At 34.2% G+C, this 24,245-nt stretch overlaps 1 protein-coding gene across 1 annotated transcript in view; it reads left to right on the plus strand.

Moving 5' to 3' along the window:
• The window catches only part of Prip (aquaporin prip), a 145,237-nt gene that overhangs the window by 97,568 nt on the left and 23,424 nt on the right, over positions 1–24,245 (plus strand). The window contains exon 7 of the mRNA XM_089643450.1: positions 3,044–3,208. Within this exon, the coding sequence (XP_089499576.1) occupies positions 3,044–3,208 (165 nt within the window). The remainder of the gene's footprint in view (positions 1–3,043; positions 3,209–24,245) is intronic.

A 24,245-nucleotide genomic window follows, 5' to 3' on the forward strand; every position in this document is an offset into this window, starting at 1 on the left:
AATATCCTACGTCGGTAATGATTTACTAGAAAACAAAAACTTTGTTCATTTTTTGTTGTTGTTATTTAAAGTATTATCCCGTTAAACTACAATTTAGAAATTTGTCAACAGGATTTACATGTTCAATTAAAATGTAAATAAGTACATATAATTTAATTACTAATTATAAATATTGTTACTGCTTATAAGTTATTCAGATTCTTATTATTTGCACACATAATCTAAAATAACACTAAATCTCCGTGCTAATAAATAACAATTATTGATTGATAGTGATGACTGGTATAAAGTATTTCTATTTATGAGCCATGTTTTCAGCAAATATCTGAATCTATTTGGGAATTTACAATACGTTATGTTACTTGGCAACATGTTGAACATTTTGCGCACTTTATATTCTAGAGTTCGCTGTCCGTATTTATTGTTGTATTTTGGAACAAGCGTGCCTTAATTCTTTGTGAACCTAGCGTTGTGTTCATGTTCCAAATTATTTTTATATTCATAGTCAAATATATTTATTTATTAATTTTCGGGAAATCGACATCGAGTTTGTACATAAGTATTATATAGTAAAATAAAACCAATTATGGATTTCCTCCTTGTGACTTTACATCTACTGAAAGAGTATAGTATGGAATAAGTAAATTAAATTTGTGAGAAAGGAATATGAATTAAAAAAAATTATACAAAACAAAAGATTATATAAAACGAAAAATTTACGAAACAATACATTTATAGCCATGGAAAGAGGTTGTAGATATAAATCAAATCATAATAGAGATATAAACAATAGAGACATAAACATTATTCACAAACCATCAGAGAAATATTCTTTTATGGACCTCTTGTATTTGGTAAGTTCGCAACTGAAAATATCAACCTTAGATAATACGCTATTCTAATTATTGCATAGTCTGTTCAGGCAAGAATTCTGCTTAGATTTCGTTTTGCTTTGATCAACCCCGAACAGGACTCAAGATCGTGTTGCATATGCTGAATCAATATTTTAAACTCAAATCAAAATAGTTATACCACGAAATCGACACCAAATTTGATGTAGTTGTCAGTCCCCTATTTTACTACGCGTTTCCGGACAGCGTTTATAATGTACCTATTTGCTTTTTCTGATTACTCCAGACTTCACCCAAACACTCTGTGCTTCATTTTTTCCCTCAATAAATTCCTTGAGGACCTATGTCATCTTTGGCGACACTGTGTAGAGGGCCTTTGTGGGGAAAGGAAGGAGTGAAACTGGATTTGAAGTGACTGATGGAAAAATTCACAAAGAAAATTAGGTTGCAAGCTAAAAAAAAATCCTTTTGATCATCTTTCAATAGAGTTTTTGGTTTATACATAAGATGCCTTGTGTGTAGGATTAATAATATTAATTTCTTATCACTGTCCAAATAAAGTGAGACGGAATCTCAATGTAATCAATTGTTAATATTGCTACTTATTTCTAAATGCAGTCAAATGGGACCTGTCCCCTCCCCGTCAATCAACGCTTCAAAATTACCAAATACAGACCTGACCCTGCGCGCTGTCAAAGCAAATTTAACTGTACCAGAACCGGGACGTCCAAACCACAGATAATAGAAATAATGGACATGGGCTACGAGCCAGTATTATGTACATTCTAACGCACCATCAAGTTCATTGATCAAATGCATTGTAAATACATATAGTGTTGTATTAGTGCAATGTGTGTAAGTTGATAATAGTTTGTCTAGTCCACGGTTAGTAATAAGACAGATCATTGTAGAAATATATTATACACTAGCCGTACCCCGCCAAGCGCTGCTGTGGCTCAGTCTACCTGTGCAGATAGAGAAATAATGGTGCGTTTTGCTTTAATGTCCAACGGATGGTGCCGTTTTAAAAAAAATAACGTGTTTAAAAACACACGCATATTTGAATGCAACGTTGTATGAAAAGGTGAAGAACTTTCGATATAGAAAGATTTGTTGATTTTTCACAAAAACGGCGTCATTCAAACCACCCGAATATTATTATCATTATTAGTACGAAACCGCGCACAAAACGCAGGTTGACAACGTTGTTCACCCATACTACTACTAATCGCATTTCTAACTTACCATAGCTGCTTTGATAGACGGTACAGTTTGGGTCTTGGCTCGGCGACAATCGGCAAACTTTCAAGCCATATCTTCCTTTTCTCTATTATCTATGCTCCAACTTAATATAGACCTTCCTTAGATAGTGGCGGTTTGTGGTTATTCTCAATGAAAGGAAGGAAAAATAAATTCAATCAAATCCCCTTCACTTGAATCTGTTCGTTTTTGGTTAGGTTAGGTTAGGTTAGGTTAGGTTGCATATATGCATAGCTTTCTTAGCATAGCTTATTAGGTATGCATAGCTTTCTTACAAAGCAGACCAAAACATATAGGTTTATATTTATTTAATTAATAATAACGGTATAAATATACCACAAACAATAAATAATACACAACGAAATCAAAAAGTGTCAAATGAACATAAACTGTAGAAGGGTATAAAAATAAGAGTTAGCATGTGGGTGAAATTACCTTTAATGTTGTATTAGATATTATTACCTGTTCCAAGGAATTCATATAATCATGGATTGCCGGATATAAAAACTAAAATAAACTAATTAACCATCACGCCGTTTCCCCTCAGGGTTAGGCAGATAAGATGGACCACCAAGGTCTTGACACGCACTCCTTGTTTCATTAACATCCATACATTGTCTCGTACGCACCCTTCTTTTATTCTGACTCTTGACATGGCTGGACTTAAGTATTTAATTCACTTGATCGTGCCGTGTCTTCCTCGGGTAAAACAGAACATGCTAAAATAATATGTTAGGTTGGCGTAGGTAAGTATAGATTAAGTTAGGGTTAGGTTAGGTTTTTTGTTTTCTCTATGTTCTGTTGTGTTTTGTTTGTCGTTATCATGCTGTACGAAGAAAACTTACTGATACGAAATATTGTTAATTTATTTATTTATGCTTTTTTAAAAGAATAATTTTCTCTGTATGTAACTTATATATGTTTTTGTCCAGGTGTGCGATGAGCACAAGCCCGACTCCAAGTTCATGGCCCCCCTCGCCATCGGCCTAACCATCACCCTGGGTCACCTGATGGCCATCGACTACACAGGCTCTTCCATGAATCCCGCGCGCTCCTTTGGTTCAGCCGTCATCGCCGGCAACTGGGAAAACCACTGGGTAAGTACTTACTCTTGATCGTTGCCTTACTACTGCGGATCTCCAGTACTCCAATTTCATTTGGTTTTCACAAGATTTTTTTGCTTCGCACTTTACTCAAATTCTTGTTCTTTTCAATTTTAAAATTTTATGGAGTCCCACAAGGTCATATCTCGAGACCGCTTTTATTTTTGTTAGACAAAAATAAAAGCGGTAATGAGCGATGTTAGCGCAATCATCACCAAACGATTATTTTTTGCGTTTTAGCCACTGCGTCGATTATTATGTGTGCAAGAAAACAAAAATATTTCATTGCCATTAAAAAGGGACACTTGGAGGGTCAGAACGGCCGCCTAGAAACGGTCGATAAAAATTTAAATCAACATTTTGGTGATCGGATGACATTTGCTAGCACAAATACATTGACAGTGCTAATCGACAGAAAAATGGTCACTTTATCGAGCCCATCACCTCCCTAGAAAATATATCGTACACTTCGATACACATCTTTTTCACAATTTTCGAACCGATATCTAAAAATTGACTCCTTTTAAATGAACTGAGACAATTTTTTTTTACTTTTTGAAATGCAATTTCGACAAACTATTCAGAATATTAAGGCCCTGTAGTAAGCGTTCAAAGATGGTTTAAAAGGGAGATATGTAAATACAAATGTTAGAGGGAACGCGCTAATATTTAAAAAAAAACAACGAAAATAATTAAGCGAAAATGGTAAAAATGTTAAATAAAACACGACTCGTTTAAAATAGAGAAAAAATCTCTTGACAAAATCTTTAATAACATTTAAAGATACACTGTGATTTTTTCCATGCCTAATAACGGAACAAAACGTGTTTTTAATAATTTCCGGAGCTTACTTTGCGATTTTTTTCTATCGTTGTAATTTCATATAATTAACGTTTCGGCATAACAAATGTATAGATATTATCTTAAAAAATAACATATATTATTTTTAGAATTTAAAAACTTAAAGATTTAACGAGACACTTGTTTTAAATCGGTAGAAATTAGGTATGCGGGTGCTTAAGGGCTCTTCTGACGCCAATCGGCTAAATGGGCCAAAGGGATATAAGTTGTCTAGAAACATTCATCAAATGCGTATAAACCACAGACATAGGAATTAATAGACGAGAAGATAATGGCGAGGGGTAAAATCAACTGTTGAAGAACGAAGGGGGTAAAGCTGACTGTGATTCGTCAATAAATCAATCTGACAGTAAATAGGCATCTCGCATTATAATATCACCATTTACTTCTTAAAAGTAAAATCTGCTTTTGAATGAATAGACATTTTTACATGGGAGCGCAAATTACTCGCCACGTTATGAAAAAATTTGCGAAGTCCAAATTCGGCAAAAAAATTCGGTTCTATTTTCAGAGACGAATATTTCGTTTAAGTATTTAGTTAAGACACTTTTATAAATGTTCATAATTTACTTCCCAGCAACCAACCAGCTTTGTGTTTCGCGTCCAGACGTTTCTCGATGTGATAGTAACAACTGATTCATATTATACGATGTGAATATGCTTAAAATAAAGTAAAATAATGCTTATATATGGAATGTAATACGACAATTGGGTTTATTCTCTTTTTCACATCTATTTTTACAAGTTTTCATAGTACAAGTCAACATTTTGCCGTGTTATTTCGTAAAATGAACCGATGATGCCTCGACCATAGTTCGCACAAGAATGATGACGTCACGTTTTCAAATTTCACTTGAGGCCATACGCGAGCACAGCCGGCTCCAATGGAACCGGTATGGGGAGTGGGGATAATACGCTTTTAATCACTTAGGGCAGGTCTACTAATATTCATATGTCTATGGTATAAACTCAGTATTTAATAGCTTGAATCATATCAATAATAGTTTTAAATCTTAGATTGTGCAATACATAACGCTGGTGTTGCCCTTCGGTGTTTTCCGCGAAAGATATTTAACATAGAAATCTATGGCATTGTTTCCCAGAATACAACAGAGTTGAGTACATTGAGGACGAAACGTAAAGGAATGTAGTCGTACCAGTAGATGTGTCAGTATTAAAAGCAATAAACGTAATCAATCAGGAATTTGTTTACCACTGGACAGGCAGGGATCGGAAAACTTTTACTATATTTTCTTAAGTATCCGTTTTTACAATGAAAATATCTTACTAAGAATTACTATTCATAATATTTTTACGCCAATATCTTCTTAACCTTACCGTTACCATGTTAAAAAAACTTCATCCAGACCCCAAGGTAACACGCAGCGTTACCTACCCCGTAACATGTTATGTGTTATTTCCTCATTTTCTTATGATATTTTTCCTCTGGGATCTATCTATTTTCGTAAATAAATATCTTATATACAATATTGTCGCCGAGAGAGATGTGGTATAGTTTTCTTTATGGAAAAATAACTTTTCACTACAGATCCTAAAGATACCTTTTCATTATACGTAAGTATTTTTAAACTATTTTCACTGAAAACCTTAGCGTAACTATTTCAACTTCTCACTCATTTGAACTTGCTTCTGTCTTAAAATAGTGCTTGGTTTTATGTGTCATCATCTCTTTTCCAAAATTTAAAAAATAAGCGTAGAATAGTTCTGTTTTAACTCGACCGTTTTTGACTTCGTCTGTAAATTTGTTTGTGCGTTTCACTTCATTATTCAAGCAAACCTTAAAGCCCAGCTACACTACTCGCGAAGTTGATCGAAGTTGACCGAATACGATAGTGTGGGCACGAACTTCACTTCGCTTCGGGCAACTTCACTTCGCTTCGCCCGACTTCCGATTGTTGTCGGTAAATGCGCCCGAGTCAAAGGACTCAAGTCCGAGAGACTGAGTTGGACTGTGTTACTCGCGAAGTTGCACGAGTGAGTGGGCACGCACTTCGAACTTCGGCTAACTTCAAGAGGTCGTGTTTATTTGTTGTTTCTTTCATAGTTGTATTTTTTCAATATTATTGTACCTATCTGAAGAAATATCTTTGAGGTAGTGAAGTTTCTTTAGAAAAATTGTTTAATTCTGTACTTAGGTTAAGTCTTTAATTAAGTAAATGAGTATATAAGTAGGTGCGTGGTCTACTTGTCACAAATTATTAGTGATTAAACGTATGAATAAAAAAATCCGCTTGCCGACACCTGAACTATGCAAGCAAATGTGAAACTGATTTCTTGAAATGACTTAATTATTCTTTGTACGTTCTTCATATTGTTGGTATATTATACGCATTGAAACCCCCTGTTCTCGCTAATAAGCAATTTGGTGTCACTCGCCGGGAATGCAAAGTGACTATTGTTTTGATTGATATTAGCCGACGACTCTTTGCGACAAACATAAATTATTGTTACCTGTCACCGTGTTTTGTTTAAAAATAGAACTAAATATTATAATCAGATAAATATATGTTGAAAATAATGGAGGACGCTGCAATAGTATAAATTGACATAAATAGCAACGCCGAGATGCTGCGGACTGAAAAACAGTATTAATATTACCATGCAACATTACAAATTTATGAAACTAATATTCAAATAAAGTTGCATCCTTTAAAAATAACAAATCTTAGACAAACGTCAATACTTTCTACTCCGAAATGTAAAAAAACAATAGGATAGTTTAATTATAAATATCTCGAAGATCTAGTTCAATTTTTTAACTCATCACCAGAAAAAAATTTAAAAAGAATTTAAAAGCCACCTTTAAAAGTATACTGAACACTTGAACTGAATAATATCAAATTTAAGGCGAAGCTTAATGCTAAATCACTATTTTGATTAATCTTCATAACGAATTGGTGTACATAATGAATACCCGAAAAGATATTTTAAATAAATTGTAGGTTTTCCTATCGTCTCGCTTGAGTAGTATACAAATAAATAAATTAATTACGAACGTATGTACGTAAGGTACGTAAGAAATGTATGAACGCGTAAAGGTAACAACTTTAAAAAATACAGTATTATAGCTAATATTATCTGTGACAGTTTCACTTGATTATCTTGTTGCTTTTTCATACAATTATTTACAAAATAAATAAAAAGCAGTTTTTTGCTTGAAATCGAACGTTCCTAAACTCCGTTTGTAAAGCAATTTGAATGCCTATTACCTACAATATAAGGTATACCTAGAATCTAGAATATACACATTTTTGGCTTGTAGCTTCCTCTTAAACCAATATAATAACACCCCCCACACACACAAGCCCTGCTTATTTATGGGGGTACATCAAATACATATATTATCTAATCAATAACTGTATTATATTTTTTTGTAATTCGTGTAAAAAAATGTACGAAATAATTCGTAGGAATGTAGCTACATCTGAGTAAAGCAAAGTATGATGTCTGAACATTGTTTTGTTGAAATACATGATTCATGTAATATACAGGGTGTATCGGCACGTACCCGACAAACTTTAACCAGCTTTTCCTTAGCACATTTGGAGTAAAAAATTTTATGGGCACTTTTTCTGTCCGGTAACATTTTTTTTTCAATTAAAAACAAAAAAATATAAAAAATCCCACACCCCGTCACTGTCATTGACATTGTTTCTCGTGTTCAACAGCTGTTATTAGCAAGTGTGTCAAAAAGCGTCTTCGCTCTTTCATACACACTAAATAATAATAGTTAAAAATGAGACGAATGGTGCCATGCCATTTCGTTGTGATTGTAAAAGCGCGCCAATGTAGGTACGTACGTATATTATTCAACGAAACTCGAATAAAATATTGCCAGATGGGTTTTCAAACTGTGACAAAGGATAAAACAGTGGTGACATGTGGTGAAAATATGAATGATAATTGTTTTATTAAAAAAAAAATGTTACCGGACAGCAAAGTTCCCATAACATTTTTTACTCCAAATGTGCTTAGGAATAGCTGGTTAAAGTTTGTCGGGTACGTGCTGATACACCCGGTATATTATTATATATTTCTAGTTTTAGTGTAGCGCCGCTGATAAAATTAAACTTATATGTAGAAGTAGTTCTATACGTTTTATTTTACTTTGATTAAATGTGTATAAGTGTTATTATGTCTTGTCAGGTAGATATTAGTACCTAGCTAGGCAGATTGCCTGTTCTAAGGAACTAGGCTTGTGAAGACGCTAGGAATGTTTTTATTAAAACTATACACTATCGAAGTTACAGTAACAATCCCTTTCCGTTTTACAATCAAATTTATTATCTGTCCAATAATAGTTTTGGTTGGTAGGTACCTACCTCATGCAAGTGATGCTGCCAGATTGGGCGGTTAATTGGTCACTTCCTCGCGACTCGCGTGCTGGCAACACTGCGCACAGCATCACGCCGATACAAAATGGCGGGGAAGATTGCAATTGAATATTTGCATAAGAATTAGGATTGACAGCGAGACGCTGAATCCTTTTACACTCTCATTGTTGAGATGAGATCTGCCGTAGGTATTGCAAATGCCGCCGCACTTTGACCAGTGTTGCAAATCATGTACACAAACTTAAAAGGAGATAAGAACCGCTTTTCGTTTTTCTATTGAAGACGCATTATTGCGTAGGTGGAAAAGAAAGTTTAATTGCTTTAAATGAATTATATACCAAATTGGGTTCAAAGGTAAAATGATTATTTATTTAAAAAACACATTGATAAAACATATCGAATAGCACTCAGCAAATAAGTGATACGTAGGTATTTTTTAAACGAATATTATTCTACGTCATTCTTCAAGTAAGTATCTACTTAAGAAAAGAAATGTCAAGTTATATTAACAGAAGTAATACAAAAATAATAAGAAAATACTATTTGAAAGGGACGCTTAAGGCGAAGCTTAATGCTAAATCACTATTTTGATTAATCTTTATAACGAATTGGTGAACATTATGTACACCAAAATAGCATCTTTAGATAAATTGAAGGTTTTCCTATCGTTTCGCTTGAGTAGAATACAAATAAAAAAATAAATTAAGTACTCAATAAAAAATATAAATGTAAACTCCTAAAATAAATATTTTTTCAATATAAATGTATGAACGCGTAAAGGAAACAACTTTAAAAAATACAATTTTATAGCTTAGATTTTCTGTGATAGTTTCACTTGACTAACTTTTTGCTTTCTTATAAAATTATTTACAAAATAAATAAAAACCAGTTTTGTGCTTGAAATCGAACGTTTCTAGACTCCGTTTGTCAAGCGATTTTAATGCCTATTACCTACAATATAAGGTATACCAAGAATATACACATTTTTGGCTTGTAGCTCCCTCTTAAGGCGAAGCACTACAACGTAATGTAAAATCATGTGTTCTGTTTTAAAAATTAAAACGCTTATACATATTTCAAATACTTTAAATAATTACTGCGACTAAAACACATCTTAATAATAATAATAACATAGCATTTATATAACGCAGTTAAATGTCATTTTACTACAAGTTCACAACTATAACAAACTTAAAAACGGTAATTTAGTATTAGTAGTCATGTTCTTAAAATTATTCCTACAGTGTGCCTTACCCAATACAGATCTAATATTATAACACTAAATATACTGTTTATACAAAGTTATGATAAAACTTAGAATAACAATAACAGCAAGATAAAACAAAACAAGAATATTAAAACTAAAACACAATATATAAAACAGGAGGCAGTTTGTGTTCAGAAATGAGAATCTTCTGAGCAGACATTTAAAGAAGGTACAATAAGGAGGCAACCGAAACCAAACGATTACCGAAAGTTTAAGGCTGGCCGCATACATACGTTTTCCGTATTCGATTTCCGAATTCGTTTTCCGTGTTCGGAATTCCGTGAGACTAGCGCAAACGTTCGTTTTTCTTCATTCGGAATGTATAAACGTCAGTACCAGTGTTGCCACCAAGAGCGATATATCGCCATTTAGGAGTAGTGTTAGATCCGAAATTACTTTTTGAGCGCCATATCGAATCCACGGTTGCAAAAGCTTCCAAGGCTTTGTACTCAGAACCTGCAAACATTTAAAAAAGTAAATACCATGAAAATGCTGTACTTTGCTTATGTACGCAGTTCTCTGGAGTACGCCTCTCAAGTATGGAATCCCATGTATAAGTCACACATAGAAAGGATTGAGAAAGTGCAATATCGTTTTCTACGATACCTTGATTTTCGGGCCTATCGTCCTCATCTGAGTCACGAGGAGTCAGCAGCGTTTTTCAGTATTTCGTCACTGGAAAGTCGTAGAAACTCCGCAGACGTACTATTTTTACAAAAAATTGCCACCTCTGTGATAGATTGCCCGGAATTACTTGAAAGAATTCAATTAAGAGTACCCATCAGACAAACCATACAAAATCACACATTAAACATCCCTCAATGTAACACGAACTCAAAACAAAATGCTTTTATTCACCGTGCTTCATACAATTTTAATACTTCATACAGTGAATTAGACTTATTTAACTCAGCACCCCACAATTTCAAACCTAAAATCAATAAATAATTATATTATCATTTTTATTTTTTATTACGTACATGCTACACATTACACAGACTAGATCCATCCCATACCCCTCCCTTCCCCATCCCATCCCAATAGGCAAATGTAACTTTTTTTATTACATAAATATTATATATTCACTAAATAATTAAAATACTTAAGTGAAAACCTATTATTGGTTAAATAATTAACACTTAATACACCATACTTTGTAATTATTATAACTGTTGGTTTTCCAAATAAAAATAAAAATAAAAAAAATAAAAATACTCAGAGTGAGAATCGGCGCCGAAAAAATCTAAAAGGCGACTGGTCGCCAATTAAGCTACTTCAATCAATTTTAAACATGTCCCGAAATTCTCTAGCCACCCCCCCCCCCCCTATGAAATTTATTTTTCTGGGGACAAATTTTATATTTTCTTGAAATTCTCTAGCCACCCCCCCCATGAATTTTTTTTATTTTCTGGGGACAAATTTTATTTTTTTTCCCACCTAACAGCAAATTCGGCTACTTTACGCTACCTTATGTATGAGAAACGGCGATATTAGGTCAAGATCCGTTAGCAACACTGAATTACTGAACGGAAATTTCCGAACGTTTGCGTCGGCACAAACAAAATGTATGCAAGAGCTGCGTTCCACATGACGTCATTAGGTTTTTTCCTTTCGGTTTCTCCGAACGCGCCGGATTGCATTCGGAACGTGCGTAAGGAATTTGTTCCGTTCGGAACTAAAACGAACGTGTGCGGCAGTTAATGTATTTTCTACTGATTCCGTGCATTCGGATGTCCGAATACGGAAAACGTATGTATGCGGCCAGCCTTAGAATACGGCCTTTAAAACAATCGAACAATTTGTTGACAAGTCTTTTTATACGACCAGAAAAAAATAAAGTGTGTATGAGTATGTAAAACATTTTATAAAGTTAAAAATCTCCTACTTACAAACCCTTTTTCGGTTATGGTTCTATCGTATAATCTGGAAAATGAAGTGCTTTAGAAAATGATCGTAAAAGAATTTCGCAAAATTAAACAAAACACGCTTTTGGCGATGTTTTTTCCTTGCTTAAATCAAAAGAGGGTTAAACCTTATCGCCACAAACATAAGGAGTGTTATTGTTACCGGCCCGATTCCAAATGTTACACGATGTTGTGCATCACCCTAATTAAACATTAAAAATATACTTTCCGTTTTCCGGTAGTCAAACATAACCTCACATATGAGATATAATTGTCAAAAATTGTCTTGAATCGGTGTTGCCATAGCAAATAATAATAATTAGTTCAACTTTATTGTGTGCATTTTATTTGCCAGCTCTGTCCAAGAAATGATATTACATTTCTGAATCACAATATTTACTCAGGCGTGACATAATACAATGATAAAATAATGACACAAAATAAATGAAATTATATGGTTTATTTAAATTAATATTACTTCATGGCCGCCATTCGTGGTAGTAAGTTTATTATGAGATAATATATCTTTAATCTTGTGACATCACCGCGTAATCTTGGCGGTGAACAAAGATTCAACCAACTGGGCTATGCGGCGAACGCAGAGCATAATGACGACATAAGACTATAATAACGGGGGTTTGCTCGACGCTAACATTTTAATTATTTCTGATGAACGTTTTACTAAAATCCAAAACGTTTCTAGAGGGATCCCTACGGATGGAAGATATTTATATTCAAAAATAATAAAAAAGGGAATTTATCATCAATACATTAAAAAGTAAAACGGGTTGAAAATTTTATAAAACGTTTTTCAACTGGAGTTAGGTGTAAGCACCAGATTTTATTATTTTAGACTATGAATTAGTAACTTCCCGAGGGATCCTTCTAGAAACATTTGAGATTTTAGTAATACGTTTATCAGAAATAATTAAAATAATCCCTGCGGAAAGACCGATTTTCTAGGACTGGCCAGGGCAAAGTCTGAAAGAATGTTGTTCATAACTTATGACGTTAAGATTCCCACTTAATTACAGAGATTTAAGAGGAAGCCACAAGCCAAATATGTGTATATTCTTGGTATACCTTATATCGTAGGTAATTTGCATTAAAATCGCTTGACAAACGGAGTCTAGAAACGTTCGATTTCAAGCAAAAAACTGATTTTAATTTATTTTGTAAATAATTTTATAAGAAAGCAAAAAAGTTAATCAAGTGAAACTGTCACAGATAATTTTAGCTATAATACTGTATTTTTTAAAAGTTGTTTCCTTTATACGTTCATACATTTATATTGAAAAAATATTTCTTTTAGTAGTTTGCATTTATATTTTTATTGAGTAATTTAATTTTGTATTTGTATTCTACTAAAGCGAAGCGATAGGAAAACCTTCAATTTATCTAAAGCATATTTTTTGGTATTCGTAATGTACACCAATTCGTTATAAAGATTAATCAAAATAGTGATTTATAGGGCAAATTCAACCGCAGGTCTGTCCATAGTGCCACGCATAGCATATTTTTTGATTCGTGCCATAGGATCGTACGTTACGTGATTGTTCTAGTATCTTCTGTCTTTCAAATGCGTGTGTAGAAAGAGAACGAACTCATTCGATGCAAGATCATTAATTTTATGTGACATAATTACTGAACCCAGCATCGCTGCTACTTGCATAAATAATATGGAATACATCTCCAGTGTATGCGTGGTCGATCGATAAAGTTGTTATCGATAATGTCGGTAACTTGTCATTGTTACACTAGACACCATGGTCTTCTGCAGATTGCATCAACTTCCCAGAAACACTACTGCTGTGGCATATTACGACATTGCAGTTTAGTGTCCTGGATGATTTGTCTATGGACTAATGATAAGATGACGTTATCCCGTCGCGAGTCCAGCATCATGTGGGCTGTGGGCGGACAGATTACCGTGATTACGCAGATTACCGATGACGATGACCCGCACTCCGACAGATGAACTCGGAGACTGATAGTGTCTGGAGAGATTTGAAGATATCTCCGGCCTTCTGTCTCGTGCCTCCCACTTGTCCCGGAGAACATCATACTTCCTGATGACGACTTGTTAAGGCGTTAGGATTACGAGCAATTGGCAATTCAGTAAACCACAATCATAATAGAGTGCTTTTGTAGACAGTTTAATAAGGATATATTCACTCTTGTCTTGCTATGAGATAATATATTCACGATAAATTATTAAAAAAAATTTAATGCATTCCTTAAGCTGACGTGTATTCGGCGTTGTTCGACATTTCTCTACTTTCTATAAATATAATATCCATTTTTATATATATAAGCCGTCCCGAAGAAATTTTCTAAATGATAGTGAAAACCCTATCAAAATCCGTTGCACAGTTTAGAAGCACTAAGCGTACAAACAGGCAGACGCGGATAGTGAATTTGTTTTATACTATATAGAGATATCAATGTATTGTCACGATTTCGAATTTACTAAAAGTTCATCAGGAAACGGCCCGTAATCCCATTTTTAGTTCATTATAATGTGGGATGTTCTGTGATGTTCCCGAAGGTTTTAGACTATTCCCGAACATTCCAGATGTTCTGGAATTTTGTGGGATGCTCTCGAATACTCTTGAATGTTCTGGACTGTACTACAAATTTCTAGAGAGCGAAACTTCTAGGCCTTATATCTTCAAAAGCACGCCCTTCAGGTAAAAACGGGAACCTTCTTCATGGATGAGGGATAGAGGGCTACCACACCCTTGTTCGTACCGGGACTCGTTTCTGAATTTTAACGGCACGCACATTGTACACCTACTTTTTAAATTTTTTACATTGATTTATTGAATGCTTGTAGGACTTTTACAGACATAATACAGGGTTTTCCAATAATAGGTGTTATTTTGATATTCAATCGTAAAAGATCAATGGTTTCGTTGCTTGTGTGGCACGTAGTGCCGTCTTGTTGAAAGTAAACGTTGTCCAGATCAATATCATCCAATTCCAGCCATAAAAAATCATTAATCATCTCTCGATATCGCAATCCATTCACCGTAACTGTTGCTCCAGCCTCATTTTCGAAAAAGTCGATAAATAGTTCTTTAGTCCAGGTAGAAAGTAGTTATAGGTAGGGGGCGTAGCTGATTTTTTTATAGAGCTTACAGGGAAGGAACAAATAATTAGTCAGAATAAACTAAAAACAGTACCGGCGTCGAAAAGAATTGCAAATACCGCACATTAGTCCCAATTCCTCAATGATATCGGAGCCCTGTGGAACTATAACACACCCAACTAAAATATGTGATGACGGCAAAAGTGTTGAAACCTTGGGGTGGATTCGTGGTTCAGGTGAAGGGAGTGGAATATGAATTATCATGTTCACAAAAACACGGAAAAAACGCTGCAGGCGAATTATTTTTCTATGGTACACGGAGAAAAATGATCCTGTTAAAAAGTGATACCAATACCAATAAAAAGCATACCATTTTCCTGATAAAATATAAGGCATTCAGAATATATCGAGAACACGTGTTCTTTTAAGTGCGACAATATCAGTATGTCAATATCAATATCCGTATTTGTATAAACACGTGTTCCGCAGTCCCCATAAAACATTCGCTTTTTATTGATACTTTTTTAGGAACTCATTCATTCGTTAATGTCCTGCAGTCCCATTTTTAACAGGAAAAGTATAATTTGACTAGATTTTTTATAAATTAACAGTATTTTATATCAGTAAGTTTTCACTGTGTATTTCCAATCGGTGTAGGTATGTGGATGGGTGAAGGGAGTTGAATTTGAATTATGACATTCATAAAGGTAGGTAAAAAGCGCCGAAGGCGAAAAATTTTCAAGATCGAAGCGCAAACCAATAAATGCTTTCGATTTTTCTTTCGCGCGCCGGATTTCGAACCCTTGACCTCCGGATTGCTAGTCGAGAGCTTTACACTTCGACCACGGAGTGTAAAGCAATGAAAAGACAATTTAACCATATATGTAATCTCTAAATAATATAAATCAAAGTCGCTTTCCCCGTCTGCCTGTTTGTGCGCTTAGTTCTTCTAAACTACGCAACGGATTTTAATACGGTTTTCACTATCATTTAGAGAATTTTTTTCCAAAGGTTTACATATATAATACATGCAGGTTATATTTATAGAAAGTAGAGAAAAGTCTCCGAGCAACACAGGGTACAAGTCAGCTAGTATTGGTATAAATTCTATTTGTGTCATTTATTTTTTGAAAACCATAACATAAGACCTATGAATTAAAATATAATATAAGTTGGCTTCCCAGAACGATAGGATCACTACCGCCTTATGGCAATTATGTCACTTGTTTGATATTTGTCATAAAACAGTCACGACAACGTCATCTGTTTTCGATTAAGATGTATTTTTTGCTTATTTAACTGTCGGTTTTTCAGGAACATTTTAAAAATTAATATTCAAGTGCAGATGTTGCGTACTTGTTTTTGAAACTAACTCTCTTTGTCGGCTATTGAAAAATAATACATGAATAAATTGACACAACTTCTAAGGTATTTGGTTTGAATTATTCATCAAGCATTTGATGACATACAAATCGACAATCAGCGCAGTTTAAATATTGTACATTTTTGAACGCTCGTTTAATATAATTTGAACAATTCATCAAATTTCAAAGTAAAAATCCTATTCTAGTACTTTTATTAAACAATTACTGTGAAAAAACCTGCCCATGAAGAAATAATAATGAACTTGAATAGAATTTTCACAAAACCTTATTTTACTTTTGAAAATTTGATGAATTGTTGAAATTCTATAAAACAACAGGTTCTTAGTCTTTTCTACCATAACTCCATAACCAAAAGATAATAGAGCAAGGGAGATAGGCCACGAATTATTGAAACGTGGTACTCGGTACTGTAAATAGCACATACGCACAGCGTGCTTTTACGTACCTACACGGAAAAAAAATAGTATTGCTAATTTATTGAGAATCTCGACAAATAATTGGTAATCTGGTTAAAAACGGGATTGCAGGCCTTTAACGAATAACTCAACAGATTTCCTGATAAACTTTTAGTAAATTTCTAAAATAATATATTCATATTTTTCTAGGAAACCTGTTAATTCGTTCATTAAAGGCCTGCTGTCCCATTTTTAACCGAATTACCAATATTTTTATGAGGTTCTTAATAAATAAACAATACATATTTTGCTGCGTACACCAAACCCCTTACTAATAAAGGTGTTTTAAAATTTACACAACTGATACACAAGTATTTATGTATGGTAAACAGTTTTTTTTACCGATTTTGCGAAATTGAAAAAGTTTATTAATAAGGGCCTATGTATAATTGTCATTGCATCGCAACTGCGATAGTCCGTGCTGTTTGGTCGTAGCTCAGCGACAGTTGGCACGCTTCCATGCCATATCACCTTTTGTATTTATTATCTTTGGGAATTTCTCCTCAATTTAGTTAACATAATTTGTTATTGAATTGTTTACGAATAAAGAAAAACAGTCAGTTGAAAAAATTATGAATGCATTTTAATTGGTGAAAATGATTTAAACAATAATCGAAATGATAACACCTTTCTCTTCTCTTTGGAGCAAAGCAACAACAAATTCGCTGTGAACTGTAATTTGTATAATTATCTTGATTTCTTTTTTATTGAAGAAGAACCGCTTAAGTCGATTTTTGAGTTTATGATGTAGAAAATTTAAAAAAAAAAGGTTTTCAAAAAATATATTAGAACTCAAAATGTACAGGGTTCCAATAAGAGGTGTTATTTTGATATTCAATCGTAAAAGATCAATGGTTTCGTTGCTTGTGTGGCACGTAGCGCCGTCTTGTTGAAAGTAAACGTTGTCTAGATCAATACCATCCAATTCCGGCCATAAAAAATCATTAATCATCTCTCGATAGCGCAATCCATTCACAGTAACTGTTGCTGCAGCCTCATTTTCAAAAAAGTAAGGTTCAATGACTCCGCCGGACCTTAAACCGCACCAAATAGTCACACGTTGAGAATAGAGAAGCTTTTCAACAATAACTCTTGGGTTTTCCGAGCCCCAGATGCGACAATTTTGCTTGTTGGCGAAGCCACCGAGGTGGAAATGGGCCTCATCACTCAAGATGATTTGCATTTGATTAACTCAAGTGAATTTTAATAATTTCAATGCGTTGTTGAAGCGTGTATCGTTCCATTTTTATTAATGGTGTAGTTTCTACTTGTCAAATGTTAAAAAATGACAGCTTCAAAAGTAACACCTACCGAAATAGCGGGCTATTCAAAATAACACCTCTTATTGGAAAACCCTGTATTATCTTTACCGCCCAGGGTAGTACGGTCGATAAAGGATTATCGATTATGTCGGTAACTTTTTATCTTTCCAACGCGTTAGCGATCTGCAGTGGTGCTCGCTAACGATGACAAGTTACCGACGCTATTGATAAAACCTTTATTGTTTGACCATACTAGATACCCAAGGTCTAGCACAGTGAAATAGATAACTTTACAATATCGGACCGATTGGCGCATCTACCGATGATATTACACCGATTTTCCGAGCACGGTAGCGCTGTTGATAGCCAGATCGATATTGATGATGCAATAAATAAGAAATCGATATACGCTGGCAAAACTGGAGATATCGAACAGCGACGTAAAAATATTAATAAATTGACAATATTTAATTGAAATACTAACTTAAATGTGCGTTGGTATTCCGTATTTACTTTATGACACTAAAAAGGGAGTTGATTAGCTAATGAAGTCTTTATTCACCACTTATAATGTAGAGAAATATCGTTTCGGCAAGCCCGAACAACGGATTCAACTCACAGCGTATACGACTTCTTTCAATTCTAAGAGCTTCGTTAGTTCAACTACGTTCGTTAATAAGCCAATATTTTTGCAGAACGCACGAAGTTATTAAAAAAGATGTGTATATTGAGAGTTAATCGAAGCTTATCTGATATTATGGATGCCGCGCTAAAATTTGTCTGTCGGCCCACGGAGCATTTCTTATTAAATGTCAAACCGTGTTATACCTCCTGATAACCCCTAGAAGGATGAACTTTTCCGATTTGAATGAAAACAGTTGTCGCCAAATCATATAAGACCTATCTACTCCTATCGACATACATTCCATACCCATAGTCTCACCGGTTTCAGACGAACGGGAGCAGTTGGGGCTCTTGTGCGGTATTTATAATCTTTAAAAAATTAATAAGACATCTTTCTTAAAATGTCTTATAAAAGACAACTGTACCGACCTCCCCAAATGCCGATCGGGTAGGGCCAACATTTTATTCGTATATTAACTGATTTCAGAGGTGTTTGTGATTGCCACCAAAAACTGAAAGAATGCAATGTCATCGAGAACGAGTCCATCTGCCGAGTATCAGCTCGATCGGGAAGCAGGTTAATTTCTGCTTCCAAATTTGCATTCATTCATTACCTAAAAAAACACTGAAATTCAACAGGATGTATTAAAAAAAAATAGCAGATATTTTTAAAACCTGTTCTGCTGCCAAAAAATAACACCAATCAGATGTTGTACCGAAAATAGTGCACGCTTTACAAACGTTTGTTTATTTCTCAAATAAACACGTTATTAGTATTTGATATGATGAACAAATATTTTTCCTTAAACTGAGTCATGATGGAAAATTCTAAAAGTGAATTGGAAATTTTGTTTGTGTTGCTAAGCACGTGGTTATGTTGTAGGGATGCCTTTAAAACTTCTTCACAACAAAGAAGGATGTGTCAATCTATGAGTAACACAATCGTGATCGAAGTATTTTGAAAACCTAAGTGACTACTCAACTTTTGCGCTACCAAAATACATTTTTATCGTTTAGTCATTCATCCCCGCTCAGGCCATCGAGGTATATAGATAGAGACAACATTCGCGTTCTAGGAACGAGCCAGTTACATTGGCTCATTGTCCGCTGTGAGATACCACGGACTTCAGTCAGTTACAAGGGCACATGTCTCCGGCGATAACTTCAAAATGCCGACATGCAATGGTTTCTTTCATCGATGAATAGCGTTTTACCAGAATCAGGCTACATAATAATTTGGATTTTAAATGTTAAAAAACAAAAGGAACGCTTAAAGTTGGCGTGACAGTAACCGAAATTTTCCCGGCCGTGTGACTCCGTTCGTTAAGTTCGTTCGCGGTCGGAAGGATTCGGGCCACATCGACAGCCGCCATATCCCCTTTCCTACTTCCCGCACAGGAACAACATTTTACACTGATTTTGCAAGGAATATAGACTTAATCTATATACCTCAATGGCTCAGCCAACATTTTTCTAGTAAGGATAATTATTTAATTGTTCAGATTATTGGAAGGGTTTTTCTGAAGTTACGCCAGAAACATAATATTCTTTATTTTATTGTAACAGTCTTAGCTGTATAATTCGGAAAGGGGTAAGGTTGCAGAATTCCGCTGTACGCTAATTTAATTATTTTAGGAAAAAAACGCCTTTTTCAAGTTATGCTATAAAATATTAAGATACATTATTTTTTTGCGCCCGTACATAACCAATATGAATAGGAATAATGGTTTTGTTCGTATACATAGTGCATTCTGTCAACAAATTTTATTCTTAATATTACACACGTGCAAACAAATAATTCGTCTTAATATTTTAAAGCATAATTTGCAAAAAGTTTTTTTACTAGAATAATAAATTTGGCGCCATCTATAAAAGAGCAGATTTCGCCAATCTGACATTTGTCGCTGGCGTTTGAAGGTTATGAAATACACATAAATTATTAAACTAATCCAAACTTGGAAAGTTATACCCATTTTGTGTATGTTTTTCCGTCTCCCCGACATAAATAGTTATAACAGGGTTATTCAAAAAATGCCTGCCAAGCATGCAGCGGAATTCTTGTTTTTTATGAAAGAAAGACAAACATTCCCGGGTTACGAATAAACTGACAATATTTGAAAATCTCCAACCACAGTAAAGGTAAAATGTTGCTTATGTTGTGAAGGAGGACTAAGCCAGCCGAAGAATTGAACACACTATTCCTGGGTGGGACCCAAACGCGATATCAATTCAGCCACTGACCGGTCAAAATTCTGAAACTTTATCCGAATAAGTTGTGCGTTGTTTGTTTACAAAGCCCGCTACATTGGTCTGGTTGTTGGAGGATTTAGTAGATATCTCGACTAGAGGCCTAGAGATAAACACCAAACAGTAAACAGAGAGTAGTTAAGTCACTTCGTCGTAAACAGAATTTTACTGCGCGTTGTAACTCGTAGCAAGGTCCGCATTAATTTATTATGTTTGCCATATTATGTACGACTTACGTACATTGCATGTAGGCATCAAAGATATTAGAATACATTTGGTAGGCACCTACACTATTCTTATTATGCTAGTTTAAACCTGGCATAAGCGAATGTCAAATTTCATAAATCGTTGTTTATATATTATTAAGGCGATGCCATACGTAGTAGGTAATGCAAAATCATGTGTTTTTGGTTTGAAAATTTGGTCGCCTAGAAATGTTTCAGATGCTTTAATTAAATACTGCGAGTAGAATACATCTTGGCCTTTGAAATAATCGAGTATTTTTTAGATAAGTCTTTTTATAAGCCCAGAAAAAAATAATGTAAAGGCCTATGAAAACTGCTTTAAAGCTCAAAATCTCCTACTTACGAACCAATTTCGGTTATGATTTTATTGTATAATGTGGCAATTTAAGTTATTTATAAAATGATCGAAAAACATTTAAATATTTGTGCATGAACATCCACAAAATAAAATAAAAGGCACTTTTTGGGCATGTTTTTTTCTTGCATAAATCAAAAAAGGTGGATGGTGTTAAGCGGGAATTTAAACCTTATCGCCATATACGTGAGGGTTGTTATTGATAGCGGCTCAATTTAAAATATTACACGACGTAGTGCATCGCCTTAAGTATTATCTTTATGCGTGAATATCTATTTATAGTACGGCACTAATAAAGTACAGCTAGAATGCAATGAAGTAGAAATTTAAAAAAAAATAGGGTTAAGTTAAATTAGAATAATGACGGTTACGGTTATAGCGTTTCTGTCAGTCCATTCCGCTTATTTGGTACAACGGTTTATCGGGACAGCCGGTTATTTGAGCCAAAACCCAAGGAACAGAAACCAAATAAAGAAACTAATTTACTTTGGTTATATGGGATGGGATGGGACTATTCAGATTAATTGGGACGAATTCCGATCTGAACTCGATACAAAACATGTCTCAATAATCGAATTTTAGTTGAATGGCAGTGACGCGGTATGCGACGCGGGTAAACGCCTACGATGATGCCGCACAGTGGGCTAAAAATCGCCTTTCATAGACATAGAGACTTGAATTTTCAAGGGTATTTTTTTTGGCTTGAAATGGATTCCGCTGATCATTACTATGCTATAAAATTTCGTATGAAGCAATTGCGTGTACAAATGAAGGAGTTAGAAAAATTTGTATGGTACTGACATTAAAAATGAGGTTATCTCTGGAATCATAAGGTTGACCATTATATCCTCACACAAAGATATACTACTATTTATTTATATTTTTTGACATACTTCGTATTGTGGCGCAACTTTCGATTTTTTTTTTTAAATCCTCAAAGTTGAAAAAAACACTTTTTAATGTTGATGATTCATTTTAATGCTTAAATGCTTTACATATGAGTAGGTTTGCAGTGTAAATAAAATATTGTAATCTAGACAAAGCATACTCATATGTAAAGCATTTAAGCATTAAAATGAATCATCAACATAAAAAAGGTTTTTTTTCAACATTGAAGATTTAAAAAAAAAAATCACAAGTTGCGCCACATTACGAAAAAAAATTAAAAAAAATAGTAGTATATCTGTGTGTAAGGATATAATGGCCAACCTTATGATTCCAGAGATAGCCTCATTTTTAATGTCAGTGCCATAAATTTTTCTTAAAAAAATGATAACTCCTTCATCTGTACACGCAATTGCTTCATACGAAATTTTATAGCATAGTAATGATCAGCAGAATCCATTTCTAGCCAAAAAATACCCTTGAAAATTCAAGTCTCTATGTCTATGAAAGGCGATTTTCAGCCCACTGTGCGCCGGCTGTTCGCCGTCCGCCGACATTCGTCAAAGTAAAATTTTTCAGTTCGAAGTATACTACCGCAAGTATAAGAAGTACACTTTTGGTTTACTGTTATTGTAACATGTATTTTTTGGTTCGTAGTAAGCATTAAAAGATGGTTTGAAAGGGAGATATGTAAATACGAATGTTAGAGGGAGCGCGCTAATAAAAAATAATAATAATTAAGCGAAAATAGAGAAATAGAGCAAAAATCTCTTCACAAATGTTTTAGTTGCATTTAAAGATACGGTGTGAATTTTTTCATGTCTATAACATATTAAATAACACAACAAAACGTGTTTTTAATAATTTTCGTGGCTTACTTTTTGATTTTTTTCTATGAAGGAAATTTCATATAATTAACCTTTCACCATAACAAATGTATAGATATTATCTTCAAAAATATCTCTTTTTTATTTGAATAATTAAAGAGTTAACACGAAACTTGTTATTAGGTGTATATAAAATGTTTGGGCCCGATGTAACCCAATCAAGCAGAATCGACTGTAGTAATTACCTAATACCTGTAGATATTTACTAGTTCTGTCTTCTGTTACCTAATGACAAATTTATGCGTCATCCAAAATTCATTCTACAATAAAATAAAACATTGTAAAAGCGATAATAAAGAGCAAAATATATATTTCACAACACATTTTAGGTTCATAGATAAAAATTGAATAGAGGGAAAATATCCACATTTCCTCGAGGGCATAACGTACATAGATTCCTACAGCGCTATAGCGTCTTACAATTCAGTAATTCGACAAGTAAAAAAAAACTTTGGGTGTTGACTAAAGAACCTACAAATACCTAGGAACAAACTATTATAAAAAATATAAGATTCGTTAATAATGCGTAACTTTAAAGAATACAAAAGTATACTGAAAATTTAACCCCTGGGGCAATTTTAGGAGATCTTCACTGACAACGAACAACCGTAGATAGTTGGGAAATGTATCGAAATTTCAGATTGACACGGTCTCGTAAAAGTGATGCCATCTCGTTTTGTATTACGGTTAGAAATGCGATTTAAACTGCGTTAGAAATAGAGAATACGGCGCTTTCAGTTTGCTAATGAAAAAATAGCATAAAAATACATATAGTTTCGCGTAAAGTAGTAATTACAGTTTATAGCAGAGGTTCCCAAACTTTTTTGCCCCGTAGACCCCATGCCTGCCGAATATTGAATTTTCCTAAAACTATTAACGTCCCATGTAATAATCATTAAGTTTATATATATAAAAATATTCCCTTCCCTTGCCTGCCCTACAACTGGGTGGCGGTATAGTTGCTATGTCTTTACATTGTGCAGACAGGGGCACCCTTGTAAGGTATTACACCAAATGAAAATGAAGCAGGATAAGCAACGGGAATTTCTTTCTGTAGCTAGTCCTACAGAACTGCCACTTAAGTTCTTTGTCAGTGTTTATTCCGGTCAGATATTTTTGTCACATGATATCCAATTCTTCAACCTTGCATTTCCATAGTCAAAATGTCCTCAAACTTAGTTTTGAAGTCTGTGTGAAGTGCATTGTTG

This window comes from Hesperophylax consimilis, chromosome 19 (genome assembly GCF_061612785.1).
Source record: "Hesperophylax consimilis isolate HC1 chromosome 19, BYU_Hcon_1.0, whole genome shotgun sequence".
Taxonomy (NCBI): Eukaryota; Metazoa; Arthropoda; class Insecta; order Trichoptera; family Limnephilidae; genus Hesperophylax; species Hesperophylax consimilis.